Source organism: Impatiens glandulifera, chromosome 5, assembly GCF_907164915.1.
Source record: "Impatiens glandulifera chromosome 5, dImpGla2.1, whole genome shotgun sequence".
NCBI classification, from domain to species: Eukaryota; Viridiplantae; Streptophyta; class Magnoliopsida; order Ericales; family Balsaminaceae; genus Impatiens; species Impatiens glandulifera.
Window position 1 is genome coordinate 10,745,708 of NC_061866.1, and position 15,738 is coordinate 10,761,445.

The window sequence follows — 15,738 nt, forward strand, 5'->3', positions numbered from 1 at the left end:
AATGTAAAAATGGGTAGTTTGAGAAAGAAATGGGAGAGAAAGTGAGAAAGGTGGTAAAATTTATAAATATATATTATTATATTATTAAAATTAAAATTATTATCATATATTTATTATTTAATGTATTAATAATAATTGAAATTATAAATAATCAAAAATTTAATAAGTAATTAATAAAATAATATCGAAGATAATTATTAATAGACTCACATTTTTTTTATATAATTTATTTTTTATTTATATTTTATTTTAATTTATATTATTTAAGTTAATATTTTATTTTAATATTATATTTTAGTGTGTTTAATTTTAATTATAAATATTATATTTATGAAATTAAATAATTTTTTAATTGAATAAAAATGTAATAGGGGTAGAGAATGTTAAAGTGAGTAGTTTAGGTCATTTGACTAATTGTGTTTATGTCGTTTCGTGTGTATACTCGTGCTCGTGTCTATACTTGTGTCGTGTTTATACTCGTGTCGTGTCAACTCGTAACTGTGTTTCGATCGTATAAACTCATAATCGTGTCGTGACCGTGTTGTCTCGTGCTTGTATCGTGTCAACCCAAGATCCGAGTGAGATAATATCGTATCGTGTCGTTCCGTACAAATATCGTGTTGGATTGTGTCAGTTTGTATTTAGCTAACCCATTGCCCAACTTTCGACTCAAATATTCATTACTCTCACATATATATCCAAATTAATCCCAACTCTCGACCCGATAATCCGAACACTTTAAAAATTAAGCATCATTATATATATAAATTTGTTAATAATTGTTTTCTTAATTCATATTGATACTTCAAGTATTTTTAATCTTTAAAGAGCTTATCTGAAAATTCATATTATCCACTTTATATAATAATTAATATATATATATTAGAGTATAATTTACTGATAAACAATATTAAAGTTTATAATTGTTTGCTTGTATATAATTATTTTTCTTATTTTATTTTTCAACACACTAAAAATATTCAATATTAATATATTATATATCCATATATGGATCATTACTATTATTAAGATAGTAATAACTTTATTAATATCTTATTTTATTATTTGCACTATTTTTTTTTATCAATTTTTAATTCTCCTCTTCAATAATAATTGTTTGCTTGTATATAATTGTTTTTTTATTAATGCACTAAATATATTACTATATTATATATCAATATATGCATTATTACCATTATTGAGATAGTAATAACTTTATAAATTTGTTTCCTTTTATTAGTTTTTTTTTTTTTACAAATCAAATAACTTAGAGTATGGTTTGGTTTGAGTTATTTGAATAATTTTTTTATTTTATTCACTTCTTATTAAATCATTCAATTAATTATCAAAATACTAAAATATTCTTAATTTTATTTTTTAATCATTATATATTAATACATTTTAAATAATTTTAAAAAATAAATAAAAATAATCCAAACTCCAAAAAATAATCCCAAATAGTTATTTTTTTAAATAACTAGATATTCAAACAAGACCTTATCTCACTTTTGGTTTTTTTAGGATCACTAGTGATTTTCCTTTTCCATTTATTTATTTATTAATTTTTTTACATTCAAACTGAGCCTATATTGAACCAACCGCCAAACATAACATAATATTGTAATTTGACTATTATTATTATTATTATTATTAGGCTTTTGAAGTGGGACAAGCATTCCAGGCTGTTACCTGCAAATTACAATCTCCCTCAGATTCCAGCACATTCTACAGCTCTTCAAACCATGAATCACAATTTTCCTTAATTCATCCTTAAATATCCTTTTCTCTCTTTCTCTCTCTTTCATCTCCATCTTCACCGTCGCCGTCGTCGTATAACAAGCCGGCCATGGATCCATGTCGATTTCTTCGTATAGTTGTAGGAAACCTATCCTTAAAGTTCCCATCTTCCTCATCATCGTCATCATCCTGTTTCTGCAAAATCAAGCTCAAGGGTTTTGCATCACAAACAGCTCCTCTCCCTATAAACGATCAAATTCCATCTCCGGCCGCCGCCGCTTGCTTCACGTTAAGCAAATCTGAGATGGATAAATTGTTGGTATCGAAATCATGTTATTTGAAGGTTGAGGTTTATGCATCTCGTGGTGGGTTTTGTACTAAGAAGTTTTTGGGTTCCATTTCACTACCGCTGGATTTCAAAGGAATTGAATCTATGTCGAGACCTGTTGTCTTTCACAACGGCTCGACATTGATTAAGACAGGTTCTCAAACCATGCTGAATTTAAGAGTCCAGGCTGAACCAGATCCAAGATTTGTGTTTCAATTTGATGGACAACCTGAATGTAGTCCTCAAGTATTTCTTCAAACTAATGACAAAGTCTTACAGCCTGTCTTCACTTGTAGATTCAATTCAAGGTTTGTTATTTTCATCTATCGAATCATTTTCATTCTGATGATAAGTCATAACCCACAAATTTTTGCTTAATAAATTTGAATTGCTTATACAGATTAGTTTCAGAGGAAACCCCATCAAAGAGCTGGCTTAGATTGGATTCATTGAGAAACGGTGAGAGTAAGAATCGGCGTAAGGAAAGAAAAGGATGGGCTATTACAATTCACGACCTTTCCGGTTCTCCGGTGGCTGCAGCTTCAATGGTGACTCCGTTCGTTCCTTCCCCGGGATCGGATCGAGTCAACAAATCAAATCCTGGAGCCTGGCTCATATTACTTCCAGGCGACAGTACCTGGAAGCCATGGGGCCGTCTTGAGGCTTGGAGAGAAGGAAACGACGATCGAATCGGGTATAGATTCGAACTCCTCCCTGATCCAACCACAACAGCTGTTGCTGAGCCTGTAATTTTATACCAATCCACTCTTAACACTAAAAGTGGTGGGAAATTCGCCATGGATATTAACTCGGGTTCTTCTCCGATATCAACTCCGGGGAGTAGCTGCGACATGGGTTCTGGTTCTGGGTCTGGGTATGGTTCGGGATCGGATTCGGGATCGTGGGTGCAGTTTATGTACAGTGGATTTGTGATGTCGTCGATGGTGAAAGGAGAGAGGAGGAAGTTGCCGGCGCCGGAGGTGGTGGTCGGAGTTAGGCACGTGAGTTGCACGGAGGATGCAGCTGGATTTGTGGCTTTGGCGGCGGCGTTGAATCTTAGTGTGGATGCTTGTAGGCCGTTCTCGAAAAAACTAAGGAAAGAACTCACGCGCCAGGATAGTCATAACGACGTCGTTTTAAGCGGATCTCGAGGTTATGCGTGACAGAGAGATATCAACTTTTTATTTTTTGATATGTTTTTAGTTAGAAAGAGAGAGATATGTTGCTGACTAGGACTGTATTTGACAGACACGTGGTGACTGATTCTTAATTCTTTTTTATTTATTTTATTTTATGAGGTTCAGAAAATTACTGACAAAATAATTAAATTTATGTTTTTCATTTGAAAGGTTCTTAGAAGTGTTTCTCATTTTATTTATAAAATGAAATATCAAATAACTTATTATTTTAAAATTATTCTTACATATCAATAATAAAAACAAAAAGAATTTAAATTAACACTCAATAATGAAATAAAACTTAAATTTTCAATTGAATACACTCTTGGATGAAAAATAAATAAATAAAATTGATTTTTTTTCTTCTAAAAAGTCGGTAGAGATGGTCGGTCGGTGAACTTGAAGAATTTCGAGATCGTTTTATTGTTTTTCTTAAATGATTAATCTCACTTTAAGATTTTCGAGATCGTTTTATTATTTTTTTAAATGATTAATCTCATTGTATTTTAAGCTCATTTTATTAATAATAAAAACAAAAATATTTTCAATTAAGTATTTAACACTCAACCATTAAATAAAAACTTAAATTGTAAATTGAATACTCTCTTTTGATTTAATTGATTAAAAATAAATAAAGTTGGCAAGGACAATGGAAAAAACAGCTGTAACGAAAACAGCTGTATTTAATTTATCAATACAAAATTAAATTATTATTAGTTTATTAACTAATAATAATTTAATTAATAAATTCAAATTTGATCAAACTACTTTTTAGACATAGTTAGGCATAAGTTTCTACTTGATTGTCCCTATATTGATTGTTTTAGTTTGGTCTAAATTGGGTTTTATTGAACAATTCAATTCTTATAGTTGAAATAATGGACATATGAACAAACAATTAAGTATTAATACAAATAAATACACTTTCGGGGAAAAGTTAAAGTTTCGTTTTCAAAACAAGCAAAAACAATCTATATCTCATTTTCTAGGAAGTAGAAGAAAGACTCCGACTATAAATATTATCATTTATAGCATAAAACTAATTTTTCATATTGTCCTTGTTCTTAAATAGATATGTTGAGTGCAGTTCTTAAATTCAATATAAAAAAAAAAGGTTGAATTGTGGCCTTATTTGGGTATTGGGATTTCAAATTTTATAATTTGGAGCTTTTTATTTTGTTAAAATAATACAAAACAAATGTTTTATTGTTTTAAATATAGTTAACTTGTTATTCAACATTTATAAATAAATAAAATATCTATTAACTAATTTAATGATTTACTGAATTGAGGGTCTTGAAAATCGATTCTCTAAAATATATTAGCGAATTCGGTGAAATTCAATAATTAAATTAGTGATATAAATATTTTATTTATTTATTTATTTACTTATAAATGTCACAAAATAATAAATTAAATGTGTTTGAAATAGTGAAAAATTTCGTTTTTGTATAATTTTAACAATAAAGAGACCTATGATGTTTGAAATAAAATTGTCTTAAATTTGGAGCTCCAATTTAACAATTTAACCAATAAAAAATGATAAACATTTGATCTTTTGTGTAGAAAATGAAAGGGATTTAATAAAATACATTAAAAATTTTACATTATGTAGAGAAGGAATCCCAGTAATACAAGATTAATGAAGCTTATTTCATTCATCAACTTTGTGTCTGATTTTGAAAAACCAGTTATCATATCCCAAAGATTCTGCCATATAATATCACTTATCAAGTTTTGAAGTGAAGAAGATCATTCAAGTGATAAGTGAACTAACTCAATTAGTTTAGACCATACTGGTGCATAATCATCACCAATTTTGGAACACAAAACTAAGAAAACATGCAAGTTAGAAAAGATGACAATAAATTCTTGATCAAAACTAACATCCCACCTTTATACAAGGATTTGCATGTCCATCTTTGCTAAAACCGACTTCCACATGTCCTTGCTTTTGGCCATGAGAACCAAGGGAAAACCCAAATTGGTGGATGAAAAAAAACCATGATTGAAGGCTAAAATACCAATATGATTATCCACCTCATGACTGTTTCCAACATTCAAGATTTATCAAGATTTATTCTTAGTTTGGTGCATGCCTAAAAAAGATTAAGATCCCTAATCAAAGATAAGAAGTTTGAAGCTCTAGCTTTGATCATACAAAGAGAACACCAATCCAATTTCAGTTTGATATTAATAGTCATGAAAGTTGTTTTTAGCAAACCTCCTGCCTTTATAGACCTTTCCCATTATGAACTCAATTAAATTTTATTGTTTGTGAAATACTAACAGATCTCCCATTATTCAATCACAGGATCATACACTGACATCTTCCTTAGCCATAATTCTGCCAAGGCCTTCTATAACAATGCCAAAAATAAAGGAGATAATGAATTAAATGATAACAAACATTACTTGATTTAAACCCAAAAGAGATCATTTATGGATTTGAATAATTAGGAGAAGCTTAATTTGATAGTTAGCTTTTCATCAAATTCTTAATACTGTTTTTTTCATTTAGAAAGTTAGCACGACTCTAAATAGTCATAACCACTTAAGACGTTATAAATAATAATTGAAAATTGAACCCGTGTTTTGTATCTCTTAAGCACCGACACTTGTCCCTTGAACTACTCTAGTGAGTTCAATTTTTCAATACTTGTGACTTGTAATTGCACCAAATTGAATTTTTTTTGGATGGATTTTCACCCATTTGGTTATAATCTAGGAGATAAAAGGAATCAATAAAATTTGGTTTTATCTTTTTTTTGTAAAATTTTTAACTCTTTGTACATTTTGACTTGGTGGTCTGTGTGGAGGATGTATATACATGTGTTTTAATTTTTTTTTCACTCTCATTCATTTATTTGATTTTTAAATTTTAATCTGATCTTATGAGACATTATTATACTTTTAACTAACTAAAATTAAAGATAATAGACCTTAAGTACCAACCTAACAACTTACAGCTAGCTCTAATATAAGATAAGATGCCACCAACATCTACTAATTAGTTAAATGCTTCTTTGCTTCCCCTTGAAGCCTATCATAACCTTTCTTTGCTTACCAAAAAACCTACCTATGTTCTTTTCATACTTTAATTATGAGTACTTATTATAAAACATGCATCTAATGTCTTCTTTCTCATTAGTATCTTTAAATCATCTCAACTTGCTCTACCCGGTTCATGACACAACAAATCATGCCTAGAAACTCGAGAACTTATGCATCTATTATTGATTTTCTCGCGTTTAGTTTACTTTGCTCGTCGGTGGCTTCATTTTCTTCTGTGGGTGACTTCAACAAGGATTTCTACATCACATGGTCTCCTAATCATATCAACACCTCATTGGATGGACATTTAAGGACCTTAAAACTCGATAAAAGTTCAGGTATACATTGGCAAATTTAAAAAGTAATTCTAGTTGATTTGATTTTTGACGTTTCCATTTTATAGGATCCGGGTTTGCTTCAAATGATGCCTTCTTGTTTGGACAATTTGACATGCAAATTCGGCTAATACCAGGCAATTCGGCGGGCACAGTAGTTGCTTTTTATGTAAGCAATATTTAACTAAAGCTAGCTATAATAATCGCAACATTTTTTTTTAAAATTCGGTTGAGAAGTATGTTGATTCGATATTTCAGCTTCAATCAAATGGATCAAAACACGACGAGATAGACTTCGAGTTTCTTGGAAATGTGTTGGGAAAACCATACATTCTTCAAACAAATGTTTTTGTCAGTGGAGTTGGAAACAGAGAAGAGAGGATCAACCTATGGTTTGATCCCACAGAAGACTTCCATACTTACTCAATAATATGGGACATTTACCAAATTATGTAAGCTAATGACTCTAACTTTCAATCTCCCAAATTGAATCTTATAAGATATATTGTAATATCTAGTTAGCAAGTATAGTTAGTAAACATAATAAAAATGCACAAACCTAAAAAATGAAAATGAGATGAGAACCCTTCTTCAATTTTTTTTTTTAAAAGTGACAATTTTCATTTGTCCACGAAATATGACAAATTCAAGCTTTTTGTGGGCCAAATAAAAGTTGCACAACAAATAATGATAAGAGTAGTTGCAACTTAAACAATTAAGCAATCATCAACTGTTGATCATTCTTCCTTTGTTGAAATGATCATTCAATATTGATATTCTTTAACAATTATGATTATTCCTTTTTGAATATATTAATTTGTGATGTTCTTTTGAATTGTTTTGACTCATATAACTTATGTCAACTATTGTATTAACTTGTCGTGATTTGAGAACTTGCAAATTAATACACGAATCTATGAATTGATACAATCTTAATCATGCCATTGTATAGTTTTATGGTGGATTGGGTGCCGATAAGGTCATATAGGAGCAATTCTATGAAAGGAGTGGTATTTCCGGGATGGCAACCAATGAGGCTATTGGTTAGCCTGTGGGACGGAGAAAGCTGGGCGACAAGAGGTGGGCACGACAAAATCAACTGGTCAAGAGGCCCATTCACCGTTTCATTTAGAGACTATAAAACCAATGCATTTGCATGCGACGATAATATGGTTTCTTGTCGAACAAGTAATGTTCGGAATAAAGATAGAATAGGTAACATGTCATGGATCCAAAGGAGGCTGCTCAGATGGGTTAGGAAATATCATCTCATTTATGATTATTGTGAAGACGATAAAAGGTTCCAAAACAAATTTCCACCAGAATGTTCTCTCTAAGTATTGATCGATCCATCTACGTACAAAGAAGTGTTGTTTGGTTTCTTTGAGTTGTTTTTTTGGAAGAAGTTACTTATATTAATAATTACATGTCACAAATCTTAACATTTTTAATTTCATTTTATAAATACTTAAACATACTCAAATAAAAAATTTGGACCTCCCAATTAAGACATTTAAAATTTGGTTTGTGAGTTATCTCCTTTCTTAAGATCTTCGTACATGTTAATTGTATTAGTGTTTTTGGCTTACTATCTTTATTTTTCTCTCTTATTGTCTTTCAGTATTTTAATTTTTCCGATGTCATGATTTGTTTCATCGTGTTTAAACTATTCATATTTTTAATGTTTTATGGACCATTTAAAAAGTAATAATAATGATAATTTGATATTTAAATTGATAAATTAAAAGGTTTGATGGAGAAGTTTTATGCATTTTGGATAAAAATCTTTTAAAACTCAACATCAAACTAACATACTAATAAAAAAAGGCTTTAAAACCCAACATCAACTGACTCTTAGTGAACAAAATGCTATGAATATAGAATATCTTGTCACTTAGTACAAATGAACAAACCCATAAATAAAATTGTATATACATGTAAAGAAAAAGAATGAAAAGTTGTTTTAAAAAACATAACAAGGAAAAGTCATACCTTTCAACAATACATAAATAATCCAACACATCTTCAACCTAAGTGATAAGAAATAATTCAACACTAAGGAAGTAATAAATATTTTCATGCCATAAATTCTTACCAACACATGAATAAGTTCAAACAAAGATCTCAATAATAATTGGCATGCTATTATTTCCTCCATAATTTAATATTTTTCAATTTTCCTTATTTCCCTTTCTAACCTCAATTCGATTTACTACAATTGTCCCATTATATAAGAAATTATCATAACTAATAAATCAATTTTATTTGATTGAAAAATATTAAATTTATTTTTGTTAAATAATTTTAGTCTATCTCAACTTTCAAATAAGTTTTTTTAATTTAAAAAGTTAACACTGAGTCATGAATCTTACTTCACTCCAACTTTTAACGTTTTTAGTAAAATTCACTCAAAACCTTTGATTTCTTAAACATACTCTTCCCTTAAGTTATAATGGGTTAACTTTTATATAAGTTTTAATAGAGACTTTTATATATTTTGAACTTTTCATCTATCTACTTTACAAATTTTAGACAACTTTCTATTAGTTCTAAATATAATTTTCTTTGGTAATCTTCTTATTGTTTTACAAAACGAAATATATATAATAATAATAATATTGCTTATGAATTTCCGCATCACAACGCAAGATCTATTACGTGAAATTAAACGAGTTGGGTTAAGGAATCGGTTAATTCACGCAAAATAAACAAGTTAAATATAATTAAATGAAAAGAGATCTGGTAGAGCGACTTGACTTTTTCTGTGAAATGCGTCAGTTCCTATGAAAATAATTAAATGGAAGTTGTTACCTAGCACATGTTTGTTTTTTCTTGTTTAATCAATTGAAGTATTGGTCACATTTAATAAAAATAAATAGGTGAAGTGTAAACATATCTAATACATCAACATCGAATATGATTATGAAATAAATAATTTTGAATGATTCCCTGTCTAAATATACATATTATTAATTTTATTATCAAAATTATACAGCGTTTGATTAATGTGTTCAACATTGTTAAAATTTTAATAAGTCTGAAAAAGTTTGCTCAACTATTCAGAATGTGTTTAATGAAAAAAGTAAACAAAAACTTCTAAAATTCATCACTTTAAATCATTATTATAGTCTATCTAGATTTTTATAGCTTATGTTTCTTAAACTTGATGAGTGTACACATTTTGTTTACGGTCACATGTCTCTTTTTATAATTTAATAAATTTGCGTGTAAAACTTAGTTGTTTGGAAGAAGTTTATCAAAGTCATTTCTGATTTGTATCGTGTATAACTTTATTTAACTTTATTTATAACGACAACAGCTCTTCAACGCATGAGATCTTACCTAGTTGAATCTAATATTGATAAATAAGAGAAACTTTACTTATATTCTAATTTGAGATTAGTAGCTCAAATTGAATCTAATATTGAGATATAAGAGAAATTTGAAAGCACTATAAATTTTACACCATTCCATTATAACATGCTAGAGGGATTCAATGATGAATCCACCTTACAACTGTATGTGATCTTATTGCTAAATTATTGAAAAGCTTAAGACTCATATGGGACATGTCATGTACCACACATCTCCCTAGAGCTTAAACTTAATTCTTGATGCAGAAAGTTTAAATACACATAATTAACAACTTCTTTAATCAATTTACATATCTTCAAGGAAGTCAAAAGGGCGTTGTCCAATAATATTACCAGCAGGGAAGTAACTACATATGATGAACCACCAACCGTTCCGACATTGACCTCTATAACAACCAAGTTGATTAGAGTTACGCCATACCACTTGTGTGTAATGTCCGCAAACCCTACCACTAGCACAAGTGTTGGAATTGTAATCATAGAAAGGTTTCTCTCCAACCCATAGGTTCACGGCATTCACTCCAGTAAAGGCACCACTACCCTTGGCGAGGTTCTCTCCGTAGGGCCCCCCAGAATGGATGAGGTTACAATCACCCAACCTTTTATTGGCATAGTTTTGAGCATATGCAGCCAGATTGTTGTTCCATGTCATGGGTCCAACACCCACTTGGGCTCGGGCTGCGTTGTGTGCATTTAGGTAGTCTTGTGGGGAGTTTTGTGCATAAGAGGGAAGAACAAGAACCAGAACCAAAACCAAAAGACACAAAAGAAGAGAAAATGAGATTTTGAAGCTGGAACCCATATTAATGGTACTTCTCACTTTAGGGATTGGTGTGGATTGTTGTTTGGTAAGAAATGGAGGGTGTCTAAGGGACTATTTATAAGAGGGATTTCTACTTAAAAAAAATACACACTTGTTGTGGGGAAGTATATTTAAAGTCCTTATGGAACTAATAAGAGAAATAAAATAATTTCTTTAGTATATTAGTAGCAGTCGTCACAACGTGACAGAAATTTAATGTGATCATCATTAAGATAAGGCCAAATCATTAATATTCGAAATGTCAACTCTAAGACCATTTAAGATAATATATAAAAAAAAGGAGTACTGAGGCCATATATATATATATATATATAAAGAAAAATTATAGTCTTATTCTTTCTAATTTAATACTGTTAGATCTTAATAGCTTTTTCTTATATAAGAGAAGCAAATTTAAGTGGTCTTAAGGAAGGCAAGAGTTCCTTGTTGAAGATGTTTATGGAATTCTCATGCCATAGTCGATTGTGATTGGTGAATAGATGTGGAAATAAATATTTTTTGATTAGTCGAAGTGGAAGTAAGGTAAAGAGATAAATGTCGATTGAGAAGGAAATTGATACGAGAAGATTAGTTGTTTGATTGACGTGAAAGTTAAGTTCACGAGATTAGAAGTCTGATTTGATTTGGTAGATAAATATGAAATGAGATGATTGGTCAGCTGTCAGAGTACTTTAAAGTCTCGAGGTGAGAGGTCGATTGAGCATTAATGGGATAAAGTGAGGGTAAAAAAGAGATTGACAATGTTTAAGATTTTTTATTTAACCAAAGTGAAAGTGTAAGGTCACGAGATGAGATATCCATTGAGAAAAATATGTGAGAAGATGAGTTGTTTAAACAAAGTGAATAAAATGTGAAATGTGAGTGTTTTTTTTAATATATTATTTGTGATTTATTAACAATTTTAAACGTTGAATATATATTTTTAAATTATTATAATTTTATTTATTATTATTATTTTTTTATATTTATAGGGAATCTTCTTAGTAATTATAATTATTGCTCAAATTATTGTCGCTAATGATAAATTGACCGTAGTTGGCTCTAATGTGAAGCAAGTATCACACAACAACTCTAATATGAAACGGGATTCACGTGAGAACTGATGTACGCTCTCAGGCGATGTGCGCTCTCATGTTAAGCGTTTCAAATTAAATACTAGAAACAAAACATACAACCATTATTGTCAACTTGATATATTAAAAACACAATATTAATGAAATATGCTACCTCCCATTATTATAGTTGATGTTGTTATTGGATACCACGACATCGTTGTTTATTTTCTGAATATTGATAAAACATAACCTTGTTAGTTCTCCAAACAAAACATTTAACATTTTACCCAATCAAAACAAAACCTTATTAGTTCTTAAAAGCGTCAAACATATCATTTTGCGAGTTACGGAGCTTGTTTCAGACAAAGATTCGTAATGTTTCGGTGAGCTACTCAACTTTTTCGGCAATTTTTGTTTATTTTCTGTATTAATATCTAAGTTTTTATTTTATTTCATTTTAAAATATATATTTTAACTTTATGCTATTTTTGGATATTTATAAATTACTTTGACCATTTGATTAGATTAGTATATAAGAATCATTTAAGCTACAACTTATAAATTATATTATGTGAAATTACAGAAAACTGAAACTTAATATTCACATATAAGATAAATAATATTAACATAATGATGTCAACACATAGAGGGACTCAAACGAATCCAATTTACATGTGTGGTCTTATTGCCAAGTTGATACACACTCACATGCATACATACATATATATATATATATATATATATATATATATGCAATACACTTGATCTCAAGCTTATTTATTGAAGCATAAAGTTTAAACACAAATAATATATAATTCAACAACTTATATATAAGGAAGTCAATATGGGCGTTGTCCGGCAACATTACCGGGAGGAGAGTAACTACAGATAACGAACCAAAAACCATTCCGACACTGAGCTCTATAGCAACCAAGTTGATCAGATCTACGCCATACCACTTGGGTGTAATGTCCGCAAACTTTACCTGCAGCACAACTATTGGAATTATGGTGATAGAAAGGTTTCTCTCCAACCCAAAGGCTCACAGCTCGCACTCCAGTGAAGGAGGCACCACTACCCTTGGCTAAGTTTTCTCCGTATGGCCCTCTAGAGTGGATGAGGTTACAGTCACCCTGCCTTTGCTTCGCATAGTTTTCGGCATATGCAGCCAGATTGTTGTTCCATCTCATGGGACCAACGCCCACTTGGGACCGGGCTGCATTGTGTGCATTTAGGTAGTCTTGAGGGGAGTTTTGTGCATATGATGGAATTATAACAAAGAGCAATCCTAAAAGACACACATGAAGTGCTAGTTTGATGATGTTTAAGTTGATTCCCATTTTGGTTCTTTTACTTTTGAACTTGTGTGGATTATGTTGTAGGAAATGGACTGTGGATAAAGAACTATTTATAATAGACATTGAAGGACAAGTTTATAAACTTGCTAGGTAAAAGGTTGAAGGACAAGTCTATAAACTTGCTAGGTAAAAGGTGCAATTGAGTCTTATCAAACTTGATAGATTAGACAAAATGAATAATTCAAATTGTCTCATTCCAAATTTAATTTTATCATCTTAAGATAAAGTCAATTAAATGTTTCACAAATGTCAACTCTCATAAATTTTTGATCATATACAATATAAGTAACAATTTATTCTCAATTTAATTAGTTTTTTTTTTTAATTTAGGGAACTATAACGATAATGTAGTAATGACATTTGATTTAATATAATGTTTTTTCTTTTTGAAAATTTGGCTTAAATTTAAGTAATATCACGAAATATATTTAAAGATAGATATTTACTATTTGTTAGAGAGAAAATAAATAACAATATTAATTTGATTGTGATTTTTTTTATATATAATATTATTTGTTTATGGATCTAAAATTTGATATAAACTTTTAGTTGGCCCAAGTTGGTTTCTTTAATATATTTAATTGTGTCAATTTCATCTTTAATTTAATTGAAATGTCAATAAAAATAAAATAGACAACTATTGAATTGATTTAACAAATTATTTTGAGCTTTCAATTGTGTGAATTTAAGTTAATCAATTGTACTTTAATATATAATATATATATATATATATATATATATATATATATATATATATATATATATATATATATATATATATATATATATATATGTAATTTAATAAATACTTTTGACCCGATGAGAATTTGAACACTTATATGATCTCGTTCGTTTGGGGTTATTTAAATAACTCAACTCATTCAAACATCTTTTCATTCTTTCTCATCAATTACATTACTCAATTCATTACTAAAAATACTAAAATACTCTCTATTTTAAATTATTATTTATTATTTTATTATTATATATCAATTCCTTTTTAAGTAATTTTATAAAAATATTCTCACCTCCTCAAAATCATCACAAATCATTATATATTTTCCCCTTCTAGGTTATTACAGTAACCCAATCCGAACACGGCCTAATATTTCTTGGAATTTGTGGTTATTCCATGCTTATTTTTGAATCGCAGGGACAGAAATACGAGACATGACTTGTGAAATAACACTAGTGAAAAAGGGGTCAAAACCGAGAGTAAAAACTCTCGGTTTTGACCCTATAACTTTCGGTATAGACACTTTACCGAAGGTTTTAGTAACTCTCGCCATCCCTCGGTATTGACTCTCTCGTTAAAAACAATTGGGCATTTACCGAGAGATATCGTAGAGTTTTCGGTTTAGATACCCTAGAGTAAAACCGAGAGTTATATGAAAACTTTCGGTTTTTCTCTTTGTGGAAAAACCGAGGGTTTTACAAATAACTTTCGGTTTTTCTCTTTGTGGAAAAACCGAGGGTTTTACAAATAACTTTCAGTTTTTCTCTTTGTGGAAAAACCGAGAGTTTTGATTTAACTTTCGGTTTTCCTCTTCGGATAAAAACCGAGAGTTTTCTAATAACTCTCGATTTTCTCCATTTGAAGAAACCGAGAGTTTTGTAATAACTCTCGGTTTTTCTTCAAATTGAGAAAACCGAGAGTTATATGAAAACTCTCGGTTTTTCTTCAAATTGAGAAAACCGAGAGTTATATGAAAACTCTCGGTTTTTACAGGAAGTGGAAAATCGAAAGTTTTCATATAACTCTCGGTTTTCCTCTTTTGGGTAAAAACCGAGGGTTTGTCATATAACTCTCGGTTTTCTCATTGGGTAAAAATCGAGAGTTTTCTAATATCTCTCGGTTTTTCCATTTGAAGAAAAACCGAGAGATTTCAATATTACTTTCGGTTTTTCCCGTAAATTTTTAAAAACGTGCGGATTATTTTGCTCGCAACCAAAACCTGTTCAGCCAAACCAATATATCAATGATAAAAGAAATGCAACATACATTAAACGATCACATTAATTGATCATTAACATTACAAAATTCGAAACCAAACTAATATTCCGAACAATCTGTTATAAATTCAACTACTAATGAAAACATGTTCATAATCGAAACAACCTTAGCTTGTGGGGGGAGGAGGTGGTTGTTGCCTCATATACAATTCTATTCTCTCCATTCTTGCGTTCATCTCTAACTTCTCCCTCTCCATTCTTGTCACCATTTCTTCCTTTTCCGCTTCCATTTCTTCCATTTTGCGCCTTCTTTCTTCATCCCTCTTCTCTAGTTCCTCCAGATTGAGCTTCATTATTTGATTCTCTTCTAACAATCGCTCATTGTTTCGCTGTGAACTGTTTCCACTTCGACGATCCTCACGAAAGTGTGTGGGCCGGACGCCTGATCCCATTCCGAACACTACCCCGTGTTTTTGTTGTCCGAACATCCTCTCCGTCAATTCAAAATCCGATATTCCCGGTTCGTTACTAACAACCTCCTCC

The 15,738-nt window shown here is 30.2% G+C and overlaps 4 protein-coding genes across 4 annotated transcripts; 2 read left to right on the top strand and 2 right to left on the bottom strand.

Moving 5' to 3' along the window:
• Positions 1-1,694: 1,694 nt before the first annotated feature.
• Positions 1,695-3,406, top strand: LOC124938111. The gene is made up of 2 exons (XM_047478486.1): positions 1,695-2,373; positions 2,466-3,406. The coding sequence occupies exons 1-2, from the start codon at positions 1,847-1,849 to the stop codon at positions 3,226-3,228; spliced, it is 1,290 nt and encodes a 429-aa protein (XP_047334442.1). The 5' UTR covers positions 1,695-1,846; the 3' UTR covers positions 3,229-3,406.
• A 3,039-nt stretch (positions 3,407-6,445) lies between these two features.
• LOC124939000 (probable xyloglucan endotransglucosylase/hydrolase protein 10) lies at positions 6,446-7,969 on the top strand. Its single transcript, XM_047479519.1, has 4 exons — positions 6,446-6,635; positions 6,701-6,801; positions 6,891-7,084; positions 7,585-7,969. The coding sequence occupies exons 1-4, from the start codon at positions 6,446-6,448 to the stop codon at positions 7,967-7,969; spliced, it is 870 nt and encodes a 289-aa protein (XP_047335475.1).
• Positions 7,970-10,292: 2,323 nt separating this feature from the next.
• On the bottom strand, positions 10,293-10,808 carry LOC124940111 (pathogenesis-related leaf protein 4-like). The gene has a single exon (XM_047480596.1). It carries the CDS (start codon positions 10,806-10,808, stop codon positions 10,293-10,295), a length of 516 nt encoding a protein of 171 aa, XP_047336552.1.
• Positions 10,809-12,723: 1,915 nt separating this feature from the next.
• On the bottom strand, positions 12,724-13,224 carry LOC124940245 (pathogenesis-related protein PR-1 type-like). Its single transcript, XM_047480743.1, has one exon. The coding sequence runs from the start codon at positions 13,222-13,224 to the stop codon at positions 12,724-12,726; it is 501 nt and encodes a 166-aa protein (XP_047336699.1).
• Between the last annotated feature and the right edge of the window lie 2,514 nt (positions 13,225-15,738).

Bases quoted from the DNA above. Each gene is read 5' to 3' on its own strand.
- LOC124938111 (XM_047478486.1), top strand. From the start codon at position 1,847: ATGGATCCATGTCGATTTCTTCGTATAGTTGTAGGAAACCTATCCTTA. The intron at 2,374-2,465 runs GTTTGTTATTTT...TTGCTTATACAG, and splicing joins ACTTGTAGATTCAATTCAAG to ATTAGTTTCAGAGGAAACCC.
- LOC124939000 (XM_047479519.1), top strand. From the start codon at position 6,446: ATGCCTAGAAACTCGAGAACTTATGCATCTATTATTGATTTTCTCGCG. The intron at 6,636-6,700 runs GTATACATTGGC...TCCATTTTATAG, and splicing joins AAAACTCGATAAAAGTTCAG to GATCCGGGTTTGCTTCAAAT. The intron at 7,085-7,584 runs GTAAGCTAATGA...GCCATTGTATAG, and splicing joins TGGGACATTTACCAAATTAT to TTTTATGGTGGATTGGGTGC.
- LOC124940111 (XM_047480596.1), bottom strand. From the start codon at position 10,808: ATGGGTTCCAGCTTCAAAATCTCATTTTCTCTTCTTTTGTGTCTTTTG.
- LOC124940245 (XM_047480743.1), bottom strand. From the start codon at position 13,224: ATGGGAATCAACTTAAACATCATCAAACTAGCACTTCATGTGTGTCTT.